We start from the raw sequence: 24992 nt of genomic DNA on the forward strand, positions 1-24992 counted from the left end.
CAAGTTGCAATTGCGAATGATAATAAAACAACAAGTCGAAATTTCATAATATATTTTTTTATACAATTTCTTATTTCTTTTTCATTCATTAACTTAATTACATCGCGTTGATTGTTTGATAAGAAGGTATTTCCCCATAATTCCCTTCCCATTCATCAACGAGAAAATAGACTCAATCGATGACAATGACGCTATAATTTAACAACCTAATTATAATTAATTAAGAAAGAAATTATTCCGTAACCACCAGCAACGACAGAATGGTTACTAGGATCTCAGTTTTAGAAATTTGTTTTATAGTACGTCACAGCAGCAGCAGGGTTTTCAAATTTTTCTTCATCAATTTTTAAAAGTTCCGGTACACTATAAAGTTTCGTTTTTAAAAAATAGGCGCGGCCACATCGGGTGGTGGTGGTTCTTTTAAATTAACACATCCTAAGGTAATTAAATTTCAAACGGCCGTCGAAGATTTGTTATCTTTCGTCGTGGTATTCGCCGATGCCCGAGGAGAACTCGTCACTACGTCCCCTCTCCTGGCATCTGATTCAATAAACCACAACCATATTCTTTTAGACCCGCGACACCAAAACAACCCCCCCCCGTTGTAAAACATAATGAAAACGGACCCAGGAATATTAGATGTTTCAAGCGGGATGAGCGGCTCGAGCCTGTACATTCTAACGCGCCAGCGGCAGGCGGTTATCATTCTAAAGGCAGTCTAAAACGCAAACGCGCCTACTTTTATTTGTTTCTCCCCCCCTTTCAAGGACAAATTGAAGTCGTATTCCTCCCCCATTTTGTCGCGTCTCACCGTACCTAAGCCGTTCCACGATTGGCGCACCTATTTCTCTCAGATTTCGCATTCCCCCTCCCCGTATCATCCTTGATTTGGCCTTGAATGGTACTACTAAACCACGCCGATAACGCGGCTTGCTCAATTTCCCTCTCCTTTCCAATCCCTCTTAAAACATCCAATATCCCTGGTAAAACGGTAAAACATACATATGAAAACGGACCCGTGGTAAAAATGACGGAACGTTATATTTGCGGGGATAAAAAGATAAGTAAGAGGGTCCCTGCACCGACACAAATACATATCGTCATAATAATACCTTCCCTAATTGAGCGGTCGTTCGAAGCTACGGGAATGGGATACGGGCGCCCGGGGTTATCCATCCATTGACCAGGATGGTTGGAGCGGCGTCCAAGAGCCCAAGTTGCGTGCAAACCACCACTAAGCGGAGCTAACACGGATGGCTAAGTTAGATCATGCGCGAGAAAAAGCCCAACGAAAAGCAGCCATACTTTAACAAGCGACGGGAAAACAATTACCTACCGTCGCTCGCTCAAGGACTAGACGAGTTAAATTCGAGGGGTCCGACATTTACCGGACGAAAACCCCTACGCACTCTTATCGCGAAATCTTTGTCGAAACGGACAAATCTCTGAGGCCTATTTTGGGAATAATGTCGGACCCCTCGGAGGGGGTAATTATACAAATGTAAGCCAATAATCTCGCTAAGGGGAACGAACCGCAGCGTCAATAGTGACGCCTAAATAACTAGTACCATAATAGCTTCGGCGCGTTGGATGACGAAAAACTCATCGGGTTTTAGATTGTAAGCCAAAAAATGGCGGCCAAAGCAATTGGTAACCGTAAAAAAAGGGCCCCAAAGAAAAGTAAAAGTCGAGGTACTCACCCGGTGGCGTATCGTTGTACAAATGAGGATACGGTTGTTCATTCCTCCTCGAAGCACCACCACCACTACCACCTCCGCCGCCGTACATTGGAACCAAGGGAGAGTTCCTGTTATCGTAATGACCCCCGGGAGGTGGTCCCCTTTGAGGAGGAGGAGGTCCCAGATGAGGCGGCGGCGGCGGCGGCACGGGTCCCGGTGGAAAATGAGCTTCTCTCAAGTGCGGAGGCATATCGTGAAAATTGGGTAAATGAGGATGTGGAGGAGGGGAAGTGGAATCTCTGGAAGGCCGGCGACGATGAGGCGGCGAAAACATATCGCGTCGTCGCTCGGGTGGTGGTGAAGAATGCCGACTGTCCCGGCTCAGGTTCGAGAAGGACCTAGGACTCATTCGACCCCTGCTGGAGACGGGTGAGCCCGTTCTCCTTTCATCGTAGTCCATCCCAGGATGACCAAACCTCCAAGGATCGGGAGGGAACGGAGGAGGCATCATCATGGGAGGCGGTGGTGGGGGCATACCGAAGGGGGCGCCAGGGGGCGGCATGCCGAAGGGCGGCATGGGGAAAGGAGGAGGGGGCGGAGGGACGGGTCGGTCCGCCGGTAATAGCAACGGACGGAATTGCATGCCACCACCAACACCCGGTTTAGAATGGTCCAATTCCATCGAGGCGTCTGTTAAGTCCGATTCCGCGTCCTGCTCTAATGGTGGCGAGGTTACGTCTCCGTTTCTAGCTATTACTTCTGAATTGTATAATGGTTGGTTTTTGAGGGGTAAACGATATTTAAAATTACTTATAAAGACGCGCATTAATACCAAAAGTGTATAGATGTAAAAACAAAAAGTACACTTCGTTAACAATGCCCTGACGACATGTGCGAACTGAGAAGCAAACCACCCTCCTCTAAATTAACCGCCTACAGCAACTAACCAATCAGTTTGGAGCTTCTTGACGCGGTCATAGGTTTATAGAAAGTAGTACGTGATGATGGCGATCCTAACGTTCATTTTTGGTACTAGAGACACTAGCATCCTTAAGCCTATTCACGTCTCGTTCCATGTGCCCTTCACGGTCGCGAGGGTAAATCATACGCATGCAGTGGGGGGGGGGGTCGACACTATTTTAGAGGATAAAGGAGTTAGGGCTTCTCATATTACAACACGGGGCGCCAGCAAGTTTAAACTAAGTGCACTTTTCGTTTTTATATCTATATACTTTTGGGCGTAGGCTATGAGAGAGAGAGAGAGAGAGAGAGACGTACTTTTAGGAAGAGGTCTGACAATCATTTCATTGGATTCATTGGAATCTCTCTCGGCCAGCGTAAGTCTTTGCCTCAATAGAGTCGCTTCTCTTTTGGCTTCTTCTAGTTTGCGTTCGGCGCCTCTGGCAGCCAGCTTCATTCATTCATTTCATTTTAATTCAATTAGTTCCTTTTTGTCTCGTTTCCCCCCATTTACAGGGTTCGGACAAGAAAGTTTTATAGCGAAAATCCCTGACGTTTCTAATTTATCCCTGACCAAATTTTGATAAAAAAATCCCTGTCCCCCGCGGGCCCATATTTAGCGTATTGCGCGAAGCAATCATGGTTTGATCTACCAAACAAAGTCCCTGACCTATCCCCGACTTTTTAGGAAGAAACTTCCCCCCCCCCCGACTTATTCAGGTTTTCCAGGTTTCGTACGAACCCTGATTTAGATGTCGCGTTCAAACGAAACTTACCCAATTTTCGTGAGCTTTCTTTTCATGCGTCGAAACCAAATTCTTATAACTTCTTTCCGTTTCTTCCAATTCTTGTTTCAAAGATTGGACCTGCTTTCTAAAATGTTGCCAATCAAATTGACAACAACGAAAAAATAATAACGCGAGCGCCCGAATTAATAATGGGCAATTGGCTCCCAACCTAGTTAAGTTCTTCTAATCCTAGCTCAAAACCCCAATGTTAAAAATAATAGAAGGCCGCGAGTGCGAACGCACCGAAATAAACCGGGATTAAAGGGCTCCTTCGGACCCTTAGACACATGGCCCCGCGGATTTCCATCCCCTCTTCATAGACGATCTTCCTCAACACTTTGCCCCACCGATTTCCGACCCCTAAGTAGTTCCCTCCTTGTTAATATCCCCCTTCTTTCACTCCCTCCCTCTGGTTAGGTAGGGGGGCTCGGAAATCCGCGGGGCCATGTGTCTAAGGGTCCGAAGGAGCCCTTTAAGAAACGAATGAGAAGGGCGACTTACTTGAAGGTTTCATTTTCCTCCATTAATAAGACGAGACGTCTCCCCGAACTATCAGCGTCGTATTCCTTCTGCTGCCTCATTACTTCTTGGGCACCCAACTCCCTAATTTTAAACGTAATTAAACACAACCAATCATGACGGGGGGGGCGGAGGTGGACCCGCTAACTGTGGAGCGACTAGGGTCCGGTTGGACTCCAAAAAATGGGAGAGGAATACTCGGAAAATGGTGGCTGGTTTTCCCAAGCCCGCCATTTTTCCGAGTATTCCTCCCCCATTTTTTGGAGTCCCACCGGACCCTAGTCGTTCCACAGTTCCTCTCCCCCCACCCCTCGTCATCATCCTTGAAACAACTACGTCAAAATATAAATAAAATGAAGCAGCAAATTTACTTTTGAAGCAAAGCTTCTTTTTCTTTGAAGTAATTCGTTAAAACTTCGAGTTTGTTTAGCGCCTCGGTTCTCTCTCGCAACGCCGCTTTATAACTATCCTTGGCCTCGGCCATTTGTTTTTCGACTTCTTGCATCTTTGCTACGATAAACAGATGACGCAACGTTTGTTTGTTTCGCGTCTACTACAGTAAGTTCTTAAGATATGTTGGCCATAAGTTTGTCACTGATTACAAACTGGGGCTTGTCACGACGTGACGTAGGTCATAGATTCGAGGTAAAGCGACGCCGGGTGACTTGAGCGCTGTCAAAGTCCAAGTAACGCGGACTAAATGGACCGCGAAACTAACCACCGAGTAGTATAGGAAGTGTCATACTTATGGAAGGAACATATCTTATAAACTTAAGCAGGGTTCATACAACTTTTGGAAAAAAAAATTTCCCTGAGATTTCCAGGTTTTTCCCCCCTATATGGAGTATCCTATGGAGCAAATGTTAACGAAAGAAGGGGGGGGGAACAAGTTGGACTATAACATACTGAAAGGACATCCCCGTATCTCTACTAGAACCAGAGTTGCGAGCCTGCAAAGTAGTCTAATGCCATTCCTATGGAGGGGGGTTGTTTGTTTTCCTTAATTACTCGGCCCCTGCGTGTCGTAGCCCTAAGTTTTTAGTATGGTTAGATGGGGGACAAGTTGGGCTATAACATACTCAGAGGACATCCCTGTACCTCTAGTAGAACCAGAGTTACGAGCCTGCAAAGTATAGTCTAATGCTATTTCTTTGGAGGGGTTTGTTTGTTTACGTTTTGCTTAATTACTCCGCCCCTGTTTGTCGTAGCCCTACGTTTTTAGTATGTTTGGATGGGGGACAAATTGGACTATAACACTCTCAAAGGACATCCCCGTATCTCAAGTAGAAACAGAGTTATAGGCCTCCAAAGTTTATTGTTGAAAATCAAAAGTAACCTTCTAACAATAAGTGAGACAAAAATAGGTTGACGGAGATATTGAGGTAGCCTCAAGTTTAAAGTATCCTTGTATGGGGAGCAAAGATGACTATAACATATCCAAAGGAGATCCCCGTAGCTCCAATAGAACAAGAGTTATGAGCCTCCAAAGTTAAGAGCAAAAATCATAAGTAACATAATAACAATAAGTGAGACGATCCCATAAGTTGACGAACATTTTGCTTAATTTCTCGGCCCCTGTTTGACGTAGCCCTAAGTTTTTAGTGTGATTGGATGGGGGGGAAATTGGACTATAACATACTCAAAGGACATCCCCGTATCTCTAGTAGAAACAGAGTTACGAGCCTCCAAAGTTGGGTGTAATGCTATTCCTTTGGAGGGGGGGGGGTTATTTGCTTACGTTTTGCTTAATTACTCGGCCCCTGTTTGTCGTAGCCCTAAGTGTTTAGTATGGTTGGATGGGGGACAAGTTGGGCTATAACATACCCAAAGGACATCCCGGTATGTCAAGTAGAAACAGAGTTTCGAGCCTACTAAACGAGCTAGAGGGTGGGTTAGCTAAACGAGTGAGAGGGTGGGAACCAGAGTTACGAGCCTCCAAAGCTTAGTGTAGTGCTATTCCTATGGAGGGTATTTCACGAACATTTTGCTTAATTACTCGGCCCCTGTTTGACGCAAATTTCCCTGAATTTGAGTAAAAATTCGAAATTTCCCTGAGGTTTTTGTCAAATATTTATTTCCCTGATTTCCCAGGTTTGTATGAACCCTGTTATGATGCAGCTGCGCAATGTTTCGTAAGCCGAGGTCTTTACTTACTGTCAAGTAGCCAGCCTCTCTCCTTTTCGCAATCAAGTTGAGTTTTGAGCAGATCTCGCTCATTTTGAACGTTTTTCAGATCCAAAGATAACTGAAAGAAACGTTTGATTCGGTGCAACCAACTTAAGATGAACCCCGTGACCTCGTGACCCGTAAAAACTATTTAAAAATGTTGAAACTAACCTGCGAAACGTCGACTAAACTCTTGACTAATTCTTCATCTATTAAAACAAATAATTATAAGTAATGAAGCGTTGCAGGGCCGCAGTAGCAATATTTCCAAAACATTTATAGCAATTATAGGGATTTTTTTTCCATGAAAAATATAGGATTTGTTTCCAGGGAATTATGGGATTTTATAGGAAACTAAAATATTAATTAATTTCCTTCTTTTTATAAAGAACAGTCCAGTACCGCGAAAAACATTACAGATTACGTATTATGGAAGGCGGAGCATGCGCGCTGACCGTTCAGTTCTCAGAACCAAAACATACCGAGACATTTTGAACTATACTTAAGCTACAATCTCAGGGAAACCATTCCCAGTTTAACCAATGGGTTCCTTCAAATTCACGCGCGTTTCAAAATTATAGGATTTTTGACGACTTTTTCCTAAAATTACAGGATTTTTTGACAAATTTTTCCTAAAATATAGGATTTTTGACGACTTTTGACTAAAATATAGGATTTTTGACGACTTTTGACTAAAATATAGGATTTTTGACGACTTTTGACTAAAATATAGGATTTTTGACGACTTTTGACTAAAATATAGGATTTTTGACGACTTTTGACTAAAATATAGGATTTTTGACGACTTTTGACTAAAATATAGGATTTTTGACGACTTTTGACTAAAATATAGGATTTTTGACGACTTTTGACTAAAATATAGGATTTTTGACGACTTTTGACTAAAATATAGGATTTTTGACGACTTTTGACTAAAATATAGGATTTTTGACGACTTTTGAATAAAATATAGGATTTTTGACGACTTTTGACTAAAATATAGGATTTTTGACGACTTTTGAATAAAATATAGGATTTTTGACGACTTTTGAATAAAATATAGGATTTTTGACGACTTTTGACTAAAATATAGGATTTTTGACGACTTTTGACTAAAATATAGGATTTTTGACGACTTTTGACTAAAAATATAGACTTTTTTGACGACTTTTGACTAAAAATATAGGATTTTTTGACGAATCTAGGACTTTATAGGACAGTTTTAAAAATATAACGGTATTATAGGATCTTTGGGGGCTCGATGAGAATTTTAAATTCCCATTTTAAAAGGGGGAGGGGGGGCGATTGGTTTTTTGGGAAAAAGTGTGTGGAAACTTACATTGTTCGGACGACAATCCATTTTTATCTTGGTCCAAATCTTCGACTTTCTTGATGGCTTCGTTCAAGAGGTCAATTTCTTTTTGCTTCAGATCGAGCGCCTTTTGAAAGTCTTCTTGATTTTGCGCGTACGTTTCCGTTTGCTTGCTCAACTCCAGGACTCGTTCGTTCCACTCGATGGCTTCTCGCAACAATTGCTCCTTTTCCTGCTCCAATCGAATACACCTGGACTGCGAATCCATTTGGGAATCTTCCGAAGCTTCCAATTTGGATTTCGTTTCTTTCAAAGTCTCTTCCAAGCGCTCGATTACATTCAATTGTTCCTGGGACTGTCGCTCCGCTTCAACGAGACGCTCTTGTAAAACACCATTCTATATTCGCGCAAATTGCAAAAAGGAAATCAACGCCAAGGCCAGGCTTTGAAAATCACCGACTTCTCCAAGCTTATCCCTGACGATTTTAATTACGCGTTTTACGGTTTACCCACAGAGCCCACTTCACGATGGCACCGGGCCCATATTTAGCATTGCTCGACACAATCATGGTTTGATATACCAAACGAAATCCCGGACTTTTTAGCAAGAAACTTAAAATCCCTGACTCCCCCCCCCCCATTTTCCAAATCCCCGACTTATCCAGGTTCCGTACAAACCCTGTACGAAAAAACACGCCCTAAAGGAAACGCCCCTCCACGAAAAATCACGCCACAATTATCATAGGTTTAAGACAGGGATAATAAATGTTTCAAGAGGGATGAGCAGCTCGAGTCTGTGCATTCCGACGCGCCTGAGGCAGAGGGTTATCATTAGGGATGAACTGGTACCGATACCATATCGGTATCGGCACCGATACTCGGGGTTTCCCGATAGTATCGGATCGGTTGGTTCGATACCGATACTAAACCGATACTTGTTTAAAATGCGTTATATGGTGCTACATGACATTTTTAGGTCTTTTAGTAACGTAACGATGGTGATAATATCTCATTTCTATGAATTTCAATCGTGACGAGTTCTCATTTATATAAAAAGTACCTGAATTCAGTTTATCTAACAACTAATAAGCGAAAATCTTTCTTAGTAAGCGCCTACTACTCTAAGGATGAACCGATACCATATCGGTATCGGTTGAAGTATCGGGTTTTGGATCATAGTGAGTAAATATCGGTACCGATCGGTATCGGTTCATGTTTGTACCGGTATCGATCGGTATCGGGTTAAGCCTGGTATCGGCCATCTCTAGTTATCATTTAACGTCTTCTTTATTCCCCTTTCAAGGACAAATTGAAGTCCTATTCGGTCAGAGTATTCCTCCCCCATTTTGTAGCATTGTGGACCTAAGCCGTTCCACAGTTAGCGCGCTCCTATTTCTCTCGGGTTTCGCTTCCCTCCCCCATTATTCTTGATTCGGCCTTTAATGGTACTACTGAACCTCTAGAAATCCGGTAGGCGGTCCTACTACGCCGATAAGGCTTCCGCAATTTCCCTCTCCCTCTTCCAATCCCTCTTAAAACATCTAATATCCCTGCATGGTCGTGATAAGATCTTACCTGTTGGGCGCTCTCTTGAGCGGTATCGCGCAAGGCGCCAATGGTTTCCCTTTGTCCATCAAGCTGAGCCTGGAGATTTTGCACGGCAGCGGTAAAAGCCGAATTTTGATTCTGCGAATTTAAAAATTCAGATAACATTTGGTTCAGTTGTAACCCGGCTTCCGACGAGCTTTCTAACTGTTCCTCTAACGAGGAGACTGACTCTTCGAGACTATGGCAAAGGGCCTGAATGCGGGCGGCAACGGCGTTGAGAACCGGACACAAAATTGACATGCGAATTTTCGGAGGAGAATGTGTGCGAGTGTCAGTGAGTGAGTGCCCAGGGTGGCCGCAATATTTCGGGAGTGACCAGTGGACAAATAAAAATAAAAGGGGGAAAAGGGACCGGGGAAATCCAAAACAAAACCAAGGTTTTTCAATAATAAAAAAAAAAAAAGATTAAAGGCTAGTTTTCACTGGGCTAAAAACGCGGCGGAAAAGTCCTTCCGCGACGGAGTTTGCGTAAAAATATTTTACGCAAAATATTTCGGAAAGCTAGCGCGGAAATTTAAGTTCTATCTTTCCGCCGTTATTTAAAAAAAAAAAAAAAAAAAAGCGAGATAGTAACCTAGCCAATCACTGACGGTCCTACGGTGGCACTTTAACGTAGTCTCGCGCACTTTGTCCTTTGGTTTGACGGAAGTCTTCTTAGCGCTAGATGATGCACACGCGCTAAATAAATCCGCCGGAAAAAACGTCGCGAAAACGTCGCTAACTTTCCGCCCCAAATTGAAAATATTTTGCGCCGCGTTTTTGCCCAGTGAAAACTAGCCTTAAGTCGATAAAAAAATATTGGGATGCACTGAGACATGCGCCGCCGATTATGTTCGGTAGTTGGAAGAATTTGAGTGGTAGCGCCGCTTTGGGTGAATTAATTGGCCAATTAGGTGTTAGATACGCGAGTTAAGTGTACCAAGTTACCGACAGCCTCCAATCAAATTCCATACAGATTAAAAATATAAAGAAGGCGTGTTTAGTTGAACATTCCGGTAAATTATTGCGCAGAGCATTTTTTGGGCATGAAACTACATTTCTAAACTAACAATGGCAATCCTTAGATTACAGTTAAATTATTACCAAGTTAATTTATTAAATTAAAATAAAACTTAATTGGCGCTACGCTACGTAGCGAGAGTCGTAACTAATTTATAAACCGCAAAGGATCCCGGGAAAGCCCGTTTATCTGCTAAGACAACTAAAGCTGAAATTAAAATAAGGTAAAAAAAACCGTCTCATCACCTGGCTTTGGCTCAGTTCTATTTTCAAAGCTTCCAATTCTTCTTCATTTCTCCGCAAAGTTTCATTCGATTCCGCGATCTGATTAAATCGTATTGAAAATAATTATGGTCAGGGTTCGTACAACTTTTGGAAAACCGACTTCCCCGAGTTTCCACCCCCCCCCCATATATTTCCCCGACTTTTCCATGTTTTTCACATATTTTTCCCCGAGGGTTAGTGTTCCATGCTTTTCCCATATATTTCCCCGAGTGTTCCATATATTTCCCCGAGCGTTCCATATATTTCCCCGAGCGTTCCATATATTTCCCCGAGCGTTCCATATATTTCCCCGAGCGTTCCATATATTTCCCCGAGCGTTCCATATATTTCCCCGAGCGTTCCATATATTTCCCCGAGCGTTCCATATATTTCCCCGAGCGTTCCATATATTTCCCCGAGCGTTCCATATATTTCCCCGAGCGTTCCATATATTTCCCCGAGCGTTCCATATATTTCCCCGAGCGTTCCATATATTTCCCCGAGCGTTCCATATATTTCCCCGAGCGTTCCATATATTTCCCCGAGTGTTCCATATATTTCCCCGAGTGTTCCATATATTTCCCCGAGTGTTCCATATATTTCCCCGAATTTTCCATGGTTTTTCCTATATATTTCCCCGAGTTTTCCAGGGTTGTCCCTATATATTTCCCCGAGTTTTCCAGGGTTGTCCCTATATATTTCCCCGAGTTTTCCAGGGTTGTCCCTATATATTTCCCCGAGTTTTCCAGGGTTGTCCCTATATATTTCCCCGAGTTTTCCAGGGTTGTCCATATATATTTCCCCGAGTTTTCCAGGGTTGTCCCTATATTTCCCCGAGTTTTCCCTGTTTTCCACGTTTGTACGGACCCTGATAATTAAATTAAAAAATATGAGAAACTCCGTAGTACCTCGATTTTAGTTCGTTCCAGTTCGTCTTTCAAAAGAGTATTTTCGGTTCCGATTTTGAAGAGTCTTTCCTCCGTTTTACAAAGCATTCCTACACAAGCAAGCGAGCGAGCGAGATTAAACGCGACAATTCTTTTAAAAAACACTGTGTAAGAGTCTTTGTCTCGTCAATTCGCAATTACCGAGAAGATGTCCTTCTTTGTTACTTCTTTTGATAATTAGAACGAAACTAATTAATAAAACCAGAAGAAATCCGGTACTGAAAGTCAAAAAAGTGGCGCCCGGCGACAACCCTTTCGTTTTCAAATCCATTAAGGCCGAATGTAAGGGATCTGGAACCTAATTCTATTCAATTAGTAAAACTAACTTAAACGTTTATTGTGAAAATTAAGTATCTTACGGAGTTCAGCGCCGATTGAACGTAACTTCTCAAAACAACTGGTAAGTCTTCATTTTGATTCGAATTCTCAAGATCTTCGACATCAGAACCCTGATTCTCATTCGAATTATCAGTATTTTCGACATTGGATGATATCGTAAGGGTACTTTCGACATCAGGAGGGTCATTTTTTAGAGCTTGGGCGTGAGGTTCAACTGACAATTCTTCAAAAATTTCTTCTTTCAAAGATTCCTCGGCCACAATTCGACCGAGGTCATCTAAAGGGTTAACCTCGTGACCTTCTTTCGGAGATTGCTTTCGAGTTAAACTAAGATACTCTTCGTAATTGGTATATTCAGGGACGGGTGGCGCAATTTCGTTGGTGAATTTAGGGGGCGTACTCGAATCGGAATCTAAATGTTCATGGGGGTCCGTTCGGGATTCATCTTTAACTTCGGAGTTGTCAAGGTTTTCCGACGAAGGTGTCGAAGGTACGGATATTATTGTTGGCGGTTGATTACTAATTACGGTTGAGGTTGTTAATTGGGCGCTTGTTTCTTCAACCAAATCCAAATTAGAGTCCCTTTCTATTTTGCCAGAAATTCCTTGATTTGTTTCGGGAGAATCAATTAATTGAACATTTTGCGACGAAGCTATCGACGGTTCAGATATTATTTTTGGTTGTTCATTAATTTCAACCGTTTGAGTGATGGGTTGTTGAGTACTGGTTGTCGGGATTGATTCAGTGGTTGTTTTTTCAACCGAATTAGAGTCGCCGTTGACAACTTCATCGTCTGATTTGCCATCTTTCTTTTGGTTACTTTTCAGCGGATCAAACTGAACATCGTCACCTTTAACTTGGTCAAGGTCCAATTGCGCCGAGTAAATTTTATTTTCTTTAGGTATTGGATAAGGATATTCCTTTTTAGCAATTACATCTTCGACGACCCGTTGTTGGTCAACTTGACCCAACTGAGATTGGGTGGAGCCAGCGGCGGGTCGAGAGGCGTTCTCCTCGATGGCGGACTTTGATGTCGGATTAACGTCCTGTTCAGATTCAGGCGTATTTGTTTCGAAAGCTTTCGAGTTCGCCCCTGATGATTCTACAGTTTTATCACTGCCCGTTGTTGGTAACTGTTCATCTTTTGTATTAGCGCTGATTTTATCTTCTTTAGTATCTTGACTTTGCATCGGATTGTCCCTACTTACGGAGTGTCCATCATTAACCAATGGATCCGGGATTTCGTGACCCGCGGAGCTTTTATCTTGGGTTTTACCAGTTTCAGGGTTATTCGAGTGAACAGAATCGGGGTTGTTGGGTTGAACAGGTTCGGGGTTATTGGGATGAACCGGTTCGGGGTTCTTGGGTTGAACTGGATCGGGGTTCTTGGGTTGAACCGGCTCGGGGTTATTGGGTTGAACCGGCTCGGGGTTATTGGGTTGAACCGGCTCGGGGTTATTGGGTTGAACTGGCTCGGGGTTATTGGGTTGAACCGGCTCGGGGTTATTGGGTTGCACTGGATCGGGGTTATTGGGTTGAACTGGATCGGGGTTATTGGGTTGAACTGGATCGGGGTTATTGGGTTGAACTGGATCGGGGTTATTGGGTTGAACTGGATCGGGGTTAGTGGGTTGAAGTGGTTCGGGGTTAGTGGGTTGAAGTGGTTCGGGGTTAGTGGGTTGAAGTGGTTCGGGGTTAGTGGGTTGCGCAACTTCAACAGTTTTGGGGTTTTTGTTCTGCCCTGAAGATGAAGGTGCAATCTGAACTGTCTCAGGGGTTTTATCTTGACCCGATTGAGATGCAATATCTGGGGTTTTATCTTGAACTGATTGAGGTGGAACATCAGGGGTTTTATCTTGACCCGATTGAGATGCAATATCTGGGGTTTTATCTTGACCCGATTGAGATGCAATATCTGGGGTTTTATCTTGAACTGATTGAGGTGGACCATCAGGGGTTTTATCTTGACCCGATTGAGGTGGAACATCAGGGGTTTTATCTTGACCCCATTGACGTGGAACATCAGGGGTTTTATCTTGACCCGATTGAGGTGGAACATCAGGGGTATTATCTTGAACTGATTGAGGTGGAAAATCAGGGGTTTTATCTTGACCCGATTGAGGTGGAATATCTTGAGATGGAACTTGACCGGTTTCGGGCTTGGTATCTTTAAGTGGTGGTCCTGGAGACGGAGTCCCACCACTTCCCAAACTTCCATCTTTAACTGGCAGCTGAGAACTTTCATCTTGTTTGAGTTTATCTTGTTCCAGCGAAGTTGAACCATCGTTCGCCTTAAGTTTGACATCAATATCCTTCGCTACTACTGAAGGTACGGTAGTTACAACAGAATCTTGACTCTGGGTACTTGCCAACTCATCGGAATCAATTTCGTCTCCCGATTCGAATCCCTCATCTTCATCATCATCTTCGTCATCGCCATCTTGACCTTCTTCTAGAGCGTCTTGAATATCCATTAAGGTTTTGGAATTTAATTTTCTGGCTTGCCACGATTCCTTTGACGCATCATCAGTATCATCAGTATCATCCGTATCATCCACATTTGGTACAGCCATTTTAGAAGACTGCTGCACCACCGTTAAATTAGGTATCTCCTCTTTGATTGAGGGTTCCGGTACGTATGACGCTGCCATAACCGAATCAGTGGTGGTACTAAGATCCAAGCTCGACTCTAAACTAGTAACCAATTGGGGTGGCGATGGTCTAACGCCCAATTCCATTTGATTTTTGGGTAATTCCTCGGATACTTCATGTCCGTTTGCTTCGGAATCGGCCGGGTTCTCCTTACTTCCTAAAAATCCTACGATGGTATCGGCCACCTTATCGAAAAAGCCAAGACCCCCGCTGCTACTTTCCCCAGCCTCATCTTCCCTCGAAGAATTATCTTTAACACTTTCTTCGACATTTGCGGCCTCGTCTATGGAAGTCGCTGGCAAGCTGGCTTCAACCGACGCTTCGGCGAAACTAGTTTTCCCTAGCTCGTTAACACTTTCAACCGAAATACTCGACGACTGAGTTACGGAAATTGTAGAGTAACTCGTTTGGGAAAAAGGTGGCCTAGTTTGCGATACGACGGAGCTAGGAGCCGCCGTTGTGGTCGGCGATACATCGATATCACCCGCGGGTACCTTGGTACCATCGATAACCAAGTACCGGGTGCCATCAACGACGGTGTAAGTATCACTTTCCGAATTAGACGGCGAGATAATATATTGAGTCTCCGCTTGAGTTGTATCGGTTAACGATGATTTAGTGGCGTTTATAACGTCATTTAACGTTTGACTAGATGGTAATTGTTGGTTTTCTAAGAAGGTAAGGCACGCGTTAAAAGGGAACCCGAAAAATCCTACCCTTATTCCCGATATGCGCGCGCAGCCCAAGCTTATCGCTCCATTTTAACGGAGGTTTTGCTTAATTACTGTTTGTCGTAGCCCTAAGTTTTTAGTATGGTTAGATGGGGGACAAATTGGACTATAACATATCCAAAGGACATCCCCGTATCTCTAGTAGAAACAGAGTTATAGGCCTCCAAAGTTTATTGCTAAAAATCAAAAGTAACCTAATAACAATTAGTGAGACACTAAAATAAGTTGACGACGATATTGAGGTAGCCTCAAGTTTAAAGTATCCTTGTATGGGGAGCAAAGAGGACTATAACATATCCAAAGGAGATCCCAGTATCTCTTGTAGAACAAGAGTTATGAGCCTCTAAAATTTAAAAGTGTAGTGTAATGTTAATCCTATGGAGGGGGGTATGTTCACGAACATTTTGCTTAATTACTCGGCTCCTGTTTGGCGCAAATTTCCCTGAATTTTACCAAAAATTCGAAATTTCCCTGAATTTTCCCTAAGGTTTTCGTCAACTATTTATTTCCCTCATTTTTCCAGGTTTGTACGAACCCTGACAACCCCTTTGGAGCGGGGCGGCTCACCACTGTAAAGTGGGGGCGCTGTTTTGGTAATCATAGGCAGCAGAGGGGGGGTCGAGACTATTCTGGTGGATAAAGGAGTTAGGTCTTCTCATATTACAAGACGGGGCGCCAGCAAGTTTCAATTAACGAAGCGATGTGTACTTGTTGTTTTTATATCTATATACTTTTGCTAGGCCCCTGGGACACGGTCGTCAAAGGATTTTTCAGGGATGTCAATTTAATCTGGTGGCGAATACAAGTCCATTTTAAAGAGGTTAAGAGGCCGAATCGAATACGGTAGCCAATAGGCGAGTAGGAAATTTTAAATTTGGCCTGAAAAGGGATTGGTCAGTTCGATTTTCGGGATGTCCCTTGAAAATGTAGAAGCAGGGAGGAGAGAGAGAGAATGAGAGAGAGAGAGAGGGAGAGAGGGGGAGAGAGAGAGAGAGAGAGGGAGAGAGAGAGAGGGAGAGGTGTTGGTGGAATGACATTAAAGTGCACTAGAAATCTATAAATAGATCTAGTCACCGAAAAATCCGTCAGATCTACACTGCAGTTTCCAAAGAAGAGATTGGCATGGAGGGAGTACGACGGTGTTGCGGATCCCCCGAAAATATGTCCGTGAATAACTCCGTAATTGTCAAAAATGGTGGGGAAGGTGGAGATTACTGAAGTTTTGATCAGGTCAAAAGTTTTGAGCTGAAAACGCGAAGGGCGGTCTACTACAATGGCAGACTCTAAGGTGTGCCAGCGTAGAGTACGGTGATTAATAAGGTCACCAATGGTTCGTATACCAGCAGTTTTAAGACGGGAGTGAAGTGAACCAAAAAGCGGCTCACCATCCTTCTCCTGGACAAAGCGGTTATCGAAAATATTGATGGAAAATACTGTCACGCGGTCGCATAAGTCTAGCGACAATTGAATTGGGGAGGAAAACCACGCTTTCAGACACGAACCATGGAATGGAATCGAAGAAAACGAGAGGTGTGGGTTTTCGAAATATGTCTTAAGATCGCGGAGATCAGGGAAATGGCTCCGAAGAACCGCGAAGGCGGTGTTACAGTAAGGTGCCAAGACAGGGTCCCCACGAAGGAGGTCAGCCGCTTGGACAAGACGAAAAGCGCGAACCTTTGTCGCAACGTCGACTAAGCCCATTCCACCGCACCTTTTGTCGAGAGTGAGTGTCTTCAAAGGTACCCAATGAATTCCATCCCAAAGGAAATGAATGAGACGTTGTTGCACCGTAGTGAGAAAATCAGGAGGCGGGTCAAGTACTTTGAGTCTATGCCATAACACCGAGGACGCGAGTTGATTTATGATCAAGACACGACCATAAATGGAGCACAAGTGTCTCAGTCTATACCAACGTCCAAGTGTGCGTTGAAGACGTGTAAGGAGATCGGGCCAGTTGTTTTGTTCATAATCTGGGTCATTGCCGAGGAAAACTCCGAGGAACTTTCCGCCGTCATAACGCCAAGGAATGTTTAAGGGTGTGTCTACACGGGTTTTCCACGAACCACACCAAAGGCCAAAAGACTTGGTGAAGTTTACAGAAGCCCCAGAGACCCGACAGTAGAGTTCTAAGGCCTGACGCAGAAGCTGGAAATCGTCCATAGACCGTATGAAAACATTGAGGTCGTCAGCATATGACGTGTATGAGAGAGGGAGAGAGAGAGAGGGAGGTGAGTGTTGCTCTACTGAGAAAGCAAGTCCATTGAGAGAGAGAGAGAGAGGGAGTGTCGCGCTAATGTCAAAGAAACAGTAATATAAAGAGTGGAAAAAAGGGAGGAGGGGAATTTTTAACTCTTTAGCTTGATTCTAGGTAACGCGCACGCGCAATTGGCCAACCAACGAGTCTATTCACATTATTACAACCCCCCCCCCGCAACCGAATTTCGAAGATATTTATATAGAAATTATAGGTATTTTTTGATGGAAATATAGGATTTTATAGGACGGTTTTCCACAATTATAGGATTATATAAGACACTAAAGTATTAATTTTTTTTTTTTTTTTGAAAAACCAGTACCGCAAACAGGGGCGGAGTAATTAAGTAAAACGTAAACAAACAACCCCCTCCATAGGAATAGCGTCACACCCAACTTTGGAGGCCTATTACTCCTGTTTCTACTAGACATAGGGGGATGTCCTTTGAGTATGTTATAGTCCAATTTGTCCCCCATCTAACCATACTAAACACTTAGGGCTACGACAAACAGAGGCCGAGTAATTAAGCAAAACGTCTGTTCTACTAGAGACACGGGGATGCCCCCCCCCCATATACCGAGCTATTTTTTAGCCACATCGTATGATGAACATCTACGATGAGGGTCTTAGTTTGACCTGGCCTGTTGGTGGTGATGGTGGCGTCGTGAAAGAGAAACGCATTAGGCAGTATAAAATTTTTCGATCGTCATTGAAGGGAGAGTGAATGGGAGAGAATTGTGGTGAGGTGATATTTTTCGTTCGTGTATTTTAAAAGGAAGGAAATTATGATAGTTAGGTTAAGCCATATACCTTCCCTTAAAAATTCCTCTTACCCGTCGACAATAAGAGTTTCACGCTCCCCTATTTTAACATTCAAAGAAATCGAGGGAAATTTTGAAAGCAAAAGCAAGTATTTACTGACGTTCTTTTTAGAATGGTCTTAAGGCGCCGGGATATTACAATTATTGGGTGTTTTACCCAATTCTTTCTCTTTCAAACTCTTCTGACCATAAGTTCATGTTAGAAATTTATAAGAAGCGATAAGTGTGCATCGGCATAAGTCTATGTTGTAAACTCATCGAGGGGATAATCACTAAAACTATCTGTTCTTCCATTCGCCGGAATATTACAATTACGGCATAAGTAAATTTATACGGGTAATAATTCTATCACCGTTTAGTGTAGGGCATCGAGGGGCTATTCACTCTAATTTTATGCACGGTAAATCATTTAAGCATTGTAAAAGATAGCACTATTCACTCATTAGGGTAAGGTATAGAGGGGTTATCCACTCATTAGGGTAGGGTATAGAGGGGCTATTCACTCGTACGATGTGGCTACTATTACGAGCCCTTGGGTCGCCTTGTTTAATAAGTTAGCTACAATATTAGGGAAACCATCCCCATTTCATGATATTTTTTAGACCCAAGTCCTGGTTTAACCAATGGGTTGCTTAAAATTCGCGCAAATTATAGGATTCAATAGGATTTTTGGAGATCTTAGCGAAAATTATGGGATTTTATAGGACAGTTTTAAAAATATGTGATTTTATAGGAACTCCTTGTGTGAAAACCATCTATTGTAAAGTCGGGAAAGGTAGTGTTCCTATCACGTGACTAAAACATCTAGTTTTCACCGCTATCTATCGCGGGGGGGGGGGGCGTACTTGCATAGGAGTGAAATGAAGGGCTTCACCAACTTGTTTTTTTAAATAGGGCGTTTTTAAATGCAATTGAAAAATTGAGGGTTGTTATAAAACCCATATTTGTCAATCAAAAATATTGGGCGATAAGCCTTGGCACAGGCATCGGGAATAAGGGTGGATTAAGAAGGCAATCTTTGAAGGATATTTAACCACGAGATGGCGCTCTACGCCTGGCTAAATCGCCATCTAGTGGTAAGGTAAATATACTAAGCAGATCACCCTTCAATATCAAAATACCACCAATATTGTCTGGAAGTTTATCATGACTTATTTGTTCCTTCGTTTGCTTTTTTGAAACGTGAGGATCCTAAAACAAAGTGCGAGCCTCCCTTCAAAAAACGTATTCTAAAGCTTCTTTCCCACCTCCCTTTAACCAGACTTACCGGCAAATCGACTTCTTTTAAATCTTTTGTTTTAACTATTATTTTAGTTTCCTTTATAAATTTAGAATACGCGTAACCAGACGAGCCATTTAACTTAAATATAGTAATAATAATCAGTTAGTTAATTAATTGATAACTAACACTTTTAGTTGCAGTTTATTATACCTCTATCTTTAATAATCCATCTTTTCCCCTTATTTTATCTTTAGATTTACTAAAAATCTTAACTTTTTCATGCGGTTTTAGTTTTAAGAACGATTCGTCGGCATTAGGGTAGAATTGAGTCGTTTCTCCTTCAGAAACTGCGGCTGAAATGGTTGCGATAATCGCGGGTAAGATGCGAAATTGCCCAACTTAGTACTTATTCTCGGTCATTATCATAATTCATTCAAAAAAATCATATGGAAACTTAAGCCTTGGTTAGTTTAAACTTACCATCACATCGCTCGTTAGCGCACAAGGCGATATAAGATAAAGCCGTTTTATGTTGAATTGAAACTAAGAGAACTATAAATATAATATACGCTAAAATCAACTTAAACATTTTGCTAAATTTAACATTTATTTATAACATTCAATCGCGACGGTGTAAATAATACTCATCATTCATCACGATTCGCGATGAATTTTTTCAAGTAGACGACACTGTCGACACACTAACCCCGCGCGCCAGTGGGCCACGTCATCCCAGCCCTATTATTGGTTAAAAATTCAACGTACACGGCGCACTGGTTCACGCAAAAAACACGACTGATACCGTTGCCTACGATAATCAATGCCTGTGCGCGGTGGCTTCGAAGGGGGGGGACTTTTAAGAAACGAGACTTTTTCTCCCTATTTTAGCGCGAGATTTCACTGATAGCTGGACCGAAACGCGCGCGAAAATTTGTATTTAAAATTCTAAGCGCGAGAAAATGAACATTTCAAATTATTTAGGTCCAGCTATTAGCGCCTCAGGTGAGAGAATTTGGCAACTTAAATTGCCAAAATAAAAATAAAAAATCGGCGCCGCGCACAGGCCTTGATTAACGTAGGCAACGCTGTCACTGATACCTTTTCCATTGACGTTTTAAATATGCCTCCTTTAATATTGCTCCGTGCTAACAGATTCTTAGGCATGCGTTTCTGACGTCACAAACGTTACATAATTTACTTTTTGGCGGCAAAAGACATTTAACACAGTTAAACGTGCGCGCTCGAGAAGAAAGGATTGTGATCAAAACCCGGAGTCGGCAACTTTATAATTCGGATTTACTTTACAAATAAAGTCACGGAATTGAAAACTAGGGGCCTAGTTCTTTTCCGATGTCGAATTTTACGTCTGAAATAATGGACTGCATCGAACCAGTTACAATTACAACAACAAAAGGTGACAACGCCGAATGTCCACTTGGGCTTCCCCATGACTCGACGCGACAAAAGGTAATGAAAATTAATTTAACTACTGAATTATTTTAACCATTAGATTGTTTTATTTATAAATTCTATTCTTGATTTTTAGATGCAAAGTGATTGTGAAAGTAGTTTCGAAGGGTCCAGATTGGTCAAGGAGGAGGAAGGTGTTGAAAAATCGCGAGAAATGATCAGAGAAGAGCAAAAAGCTAAAAGAGCCGCGAAGAAAATCGAATCGGATCGAAAGGTAAAAACTCTCTAATCCTATCTTAAGCTAAACTAATCAAGCATAACCTAACCCAATTAAACCTAAATAAAAAATACCTATTTTGTTGTTTGTTAATTTTTGAGGGCGCTGAACGCGAATATGTCATTTATTTTCTTTAAAGGGAGGGTGAAGTGGAAAATCAAGTGATTTTTTATCGATTCTTCTAATTATAAGACCAGTCTGCATAGTGAAACATTCGGGAAATATCTTCGAATGATTTTAAAATTCAAATTAGGTTCCGATTTTAAGAATAATTTGAAGTATCCCCCTCCGACCAATCGCGTAACGCCCTGCCTTTTTATTAATAAAAAGGAGTTTGGGCTTCTCATATTACAAGGCGCCAGCTAGTTTCAATTTGAATTAACGAAGTGTACTTTTTGTTTCTACCCCTATAAACTTTTGGTGTAACCCGCCATAACGACTCTTTCAGGCGCTCTTAGAGAGAGAACAGGAGCAGTTACAAAAAGAGAAATGGTACACTCACTTGCAATCGCTTTTGAGTCGCAGCCAACTATACGAACGGGTTTTAACGAAAAAAATTGAGCAGCAGAAAAAGGCCAAAGAAGAAATGCGAGCGAAACGTCTCCAGATGATGGAAGAGCCTGAAGACCCAAGTACATCTCTGGACAATACTCCGCCAAGAAAACGCAGAAAAACAGCTCGAAGATTAGAGTTGTCACCGCAAGAGATCGAGAATATGGCTCCCATGACGCCACCGCCTCCCAAAGCCACGTCACAATCGGAGTTAGGGAAACAACCCGCTAGCTTCATTGGCCAAATGAGGGAATATCAAATCGAAGGATACGAATGGTTGGCCACCTTGTACGAAAATGGGATGAACGGCATCTTAGCGGACGAAATGGGCTTGGGAAAAACGATTCAAGCCATCGCCCTAATTGCCAGTTTAATAGAACGAAAGATTAAGGGACCCTTTTTGGTCGTCGGTCCTTTATCGACGCTCGGCAATTGGATCAGCGAATTCCAAAGATTCACTCCGACCATTAGAACCGTTTTGTTTCGAGGCAGTAAAGACGACAGGAAACTAAAGACGAAGGAGATTGCCAGGACGCACGTCGTCGTCACCAATTACGATTTGATTATGAATGACAAGGAGTTGTTGAGCCAGTTTCGGTGGACTTATATCATCGTGGACGAGGGACATCGTTTGAAAAATCCCGATTGCCTGTTTATAAAGTAATCGTTTGTTAAAAGGATACTTTTGAGATGCGGGGGAGGTGCTTTTGACGCGTCATTGTGGCCAGCCGTAACGAAACCATCGCCCGCTTCTCAAAGTATCGTCTTTACGGACGGGGGAGAGAAACGTGTTCTTCTAATTTCTAATCGAGTTTAAGTTCCGTTGTTTATCATTTTTTTAGAGCGCTCAAAACGTACAAATCCGAGAACAGACTATTGTTGACCGGAACTCCGCTTCAGAACAATCTCGTCGAGTTGTGGTCTCTCCTCAATTTCCTAATGCCTGATCTCTTTGATGACCTCAATGTGTAAGTCGTCTACCAACCAATCTCTCGTCGTAACCTTTGAGCCATTCCAATCAAGGTCTCGAACTAACGTCGGGCCTAACCCGACTAACTATATTTTAGGTTCCAGTCTTGGTTTGACGTGTCCGCCATGGAGGAAGAAGGTGGCAACGCCGAGATAATAGCTCAAGAACGCGAAAAGCGCGTCATCGCGACGTTGCATCAGATTCTAACGCCGTTTTTGCTGCGTCGAACCAAAGCCGACGTCAACTTAAATTTGCCACCCAAGAAAGAAGTCATCGTCTACGCCCAAATGACCCCTTTAGAGGCCAAGTACTACAAAGCCAGTTTGGACAAGAGCATCAAGAAGCTCTTGGGAGTCGATAAGGAGTTTCGAGTTGATCTCGAGGAATTTGATGGCGCCACCACCGGACTTAAAAGGAAAAGGTCCTGCCGACGACAGATCAACTATAAGACCTTCTGCGAACTTGACGATTCCGACGAAGAAGAACAGTTGGAAAGGGCCTATATCGAAACCATGGAAACCATTAAAAGGTAGACCAGCTTGAACTCCTTTTCAACTCCGGGACCCGGAAAAATAGGCCAAAAACGCGTGGTGGGGGGGGGGAGGAGTTACTAACATTAACCGTTAAAGGGTATACCTTGAACTCGGTTCAACTCCGGGACCCGGAAATAGGCCAAAATAGGTCAGAAACGTGCGGGAAAAGCTATAGGAGAGTTATTAAAAAGATGGCCCCGAGGGTTGGGCTCCTAGTAGTAGAACCCTCATTCTATGAGAGCGGTAGCTCTCTTAGATAAGAGAGAATACATATTCATGGGTAGCATGTGGCTAAAAAGGGACGGGGAATTTAAAAATACGCCTATTTCGAATTTAAAAGTAGACCAAAAATGATTTCGCGAGCAGAAACGAGGAGGAGAATCGAGTGCAAAAGGTCACGAGTCAAATAAGGTTGAAGTTGGGCAGCATCATGATGCATTTAAAAAAGATAGTCACCCATCCGTATCTCCTGGAATATCCCTTAACGGAAGACGGCGAATACTTGGTCGATGAAAACCTGGTCAATCACAGTGGCAAACTGCGGGTCCTGGATTGCTTACTCAAAGAGATGAAGACGCGCGGCCACAGAGTAAATACTAATAGCCCAAAAAAGGCCAACCTAATTTTGTCGCCATAAACAAACTTAATTATTCAACATTAGGTTTTGATCTTCTCTCAAATGACCATGCTACTGGATATTTTGCACGATTATTGCGTCATGCGCGACTACAAATTTTGCCGTTTGGACGGAAGAATGTCCTTAACGGAACGCGACCAAAACATCGCCGACTTCAACAATGACGCGGAGAATTTTATTTTCCTGATTAGTACGCGTGCCGGTGGATTGGGCATCAATTTGGCCAGCGCCGATACCGTCGTCATATTCGATTCCGATTGGGTAAGCGGCCAGCGCGCGCCTTCCATCTGGACCATCTATTCTCCTCCCTCCTGGACGCGCTTTAATTCACTAATATCTTTCCTTAACAGAATCCCCAATGCGATTTGCAAGCCCAAGACCGTTGCCACCGTTTTGGCCAAACGAAACCCGTCATAGTTTATCGCATCGTGACGCGTGACTCCATTGACGAGAAGGTCGTGAGTCGCGCCAACGCCAAACGAAAGTTAGAAAAGATGATCATGATGAAAGGTAAATTAAGCGGGGACATTAAAAGGTTCCCAGGGAAAACCTTCGTCTCATTCTTTGGCTGGTTTTTATTTGTCGTTTTTGCAGGACGTTTCTGCGGTAATGAAAGAAGCGTCAAGGCGAAAGGCGGCAAAGATCTGATTTTGGAGCATTTGGAAGAGCTACTTAAAAGTATGGATCAGCGAGAGTGCGTTTTACCCCAAGAAGGACGCGTTTTCACCGAGGAACAATTGGCGATCTTAATGGACAGATCTCTTATCCAAGTTCCGGAAGCGTCCAATACCGAACGCTGCTACTTTAAAGTTATAAATACCGAGAATGTAGCTGCGGATGAAGATACAATTGAGTAGTTCCAAACCAAGTTCATTTTTAGGGGTTTGATGACGCATTTATCATTCCATTTTCGTTTTAACTCTTCTTATTGTACAATCTCTTCTATTTATGTTGACTTGATTTTTAAACCAAAGAAATTTTATTTTTAAACTGTTGCGGCAAATAATACTCATTTAATCTTTCAAGGTGATAAATAAAACGTTGTTGCAATACGTCGTCTATTATTATTATTATAGGAAATTACTCCACTCATAGCGATTTCCACTGACTGCTCCAAAGAGTGCTCTCAGTGTCAGGATGACGTAACTGCCCTCAGCGAGTTTTGGAGAGAATAGTTTCGTCAGTGGAACACGATCGAGAGGTCAGAGCGCGCTCTGAATAATCAAAATTGGCGCCGGAGACGAAATTGCAATAAAGTGTGTATATCTTGACGCAAATGGGCCGAAACCAATTAATAGAATTAACATTTCAATTAATTTTCAAAAAATCTATTTTGAATAATGATCGACAAC

At 42.8% G+C, this 24992-nt stretch overlaps 2 protein-coding genes across 6 annotated transcripts; one reads left to right on the plus strand and one right to left on the minus strand.

The window, feature by feature from the left end:
* Positions 1 to 41: 41 nt before the first annotated feature.
* LOC149705263 (uncharacterized) lies at positions 42 to 19969 on the minus strand. Of its 5 annotated transcripts, none has more exons than XM_089865507.1 (18): positions 19742 to 19969; positions 19472 to 19614; positions 19307 to 19399; positions 19143 to 19230; positions 11602 to 14903; positions 11384 to 11540; positions 11204 to 11292; positions 10278 to 10355; positions 9000 to 9224; positions 7452 to 7821; positions 6284 to 6321; positions 6101 to 6191; positions 4318 to 4456; positions 3929 to 4030; positions 3416 to 3512; positions 2958 to 3090; positions 1701 to 2438; positions 42 to 540 (listed from the first exon to the last, which is right to left on the minus strand). In XM_089865507.1, the coding sequence occupies exons 1-18, from the start codon at positions 19848 to 19850 to the stop codon at positions 452 to 454; spliced, it is 6081 nt and encodes a 2026-aa protein (XP_089721633.1). In that variant the 5' UTR covers positions 19851 to 19969; the 3' UTR covers positions 42 to 451. The 5 variants fall into 5 exon arrangements, with proteins under 5 accessions (XP_089721633.1, XP_089721635.1, XP_089721634.1 ...); XM_089865509.1 differs by having other exon boundaries at positions 19164 to 19230; positions 19742 to 19968; XM_089865508.1 differs by having other exon boundaries at positions 19161 to 19230; positions 19742 to 19968.
* Positions 19970 to 20404: 435 nt separating this feature from the next.
* Positions 20405 to 24692, plus strand: LOC149705264 (lymphoid-specific helicase-like). Its single transcript, XM_089865512.1, has 9 exons — positions 20405 to 20728; positions 20808 to 20945; positions 21397 to 22160; positions 22343 to 22468; positions 22568 to 22999; positions 23370 to 23592; positions 23665 to 23901; positions 23991 to 24150; positions 24235 to 24692. Exons 1-9 carry the CDS (start codon positions 20612 to 20614, stop codon positions 24495 to 24497), a joined length of 2460 nt encoding a protein of 819 aa, XP_089721638.1. The 5' UTR covers positions 20405 to 20611; the 3' UTR covers positions 24498 to 24692.
* Positions 24693 to 24992: the final 300 nt, after the last annotated feature.

Source organism: Phalangium opilio, unplaced genomic scaffold, assembly GCF_054372755.1.
Source record: "Phalangium opilio isolate 3A_F unplaced genomic scaffold, DU_Popi_V2 ptg000014l_1, whole genome shotgun sequence".
Lineage (NCBI taxonomy): Eukaryota > Metazoa > Arthropoda > Arachnida > Opiliones > Phalangiidae > Phalangium > Phalangium opilio.

What these genes read in the sequence shown, in the direction of transcription:
- LOC149705264 (XM_089865512.1), top strand. Translation starts at nt 20,612, where the DNA reads ATGTCGAATTTTACGTCTGAAATAATGGACTGCATCGAACCAGTTACA. An exon ending in ACCATGGAAACCATTAAAAG is followed by an intron (nt 23,000 to 23,369) that starts GTAGACCAGCTT and finishes TTTCGCGAGCAG; the next exon opens with AAACGAGGAGGAGAATCGAG. An exon ending in TCATATTCGATTCCGATTGG is followed by an intron (nt 23,902 to 23,990) that starts GTAAGCGGCCAG and finishes TTTCCTTAACAG; the next exon opens with AATCCCCAATGCGATTTGCA.
- LOC149705263 (XM_089865507.1), bottom strand. Translation starts at nt 19,850, where the DNA reads ATGTTTAAGTTGATTTTAGCGTATATTATATTTATAGTTCTCTTAGTT. An exon ending in TAGAACTGAGCCAAAGCCAG is followed by an intron (nt 9,225 to 10,277) that starts GTGATGAGACGG and finishes GCCCGCATTCAG; the next exon opens with GCCCTTTGCCATAGTCTCGA. An exon ending in CTCAAGAGAGCGCCCAACAG is followed by an intron (nt 7,822 to 8,999) that starts GTAAGATCTTAT and finishes GCGCGAATATAG; the next exon opens with AATGGTGTTTTACAAGAGCG.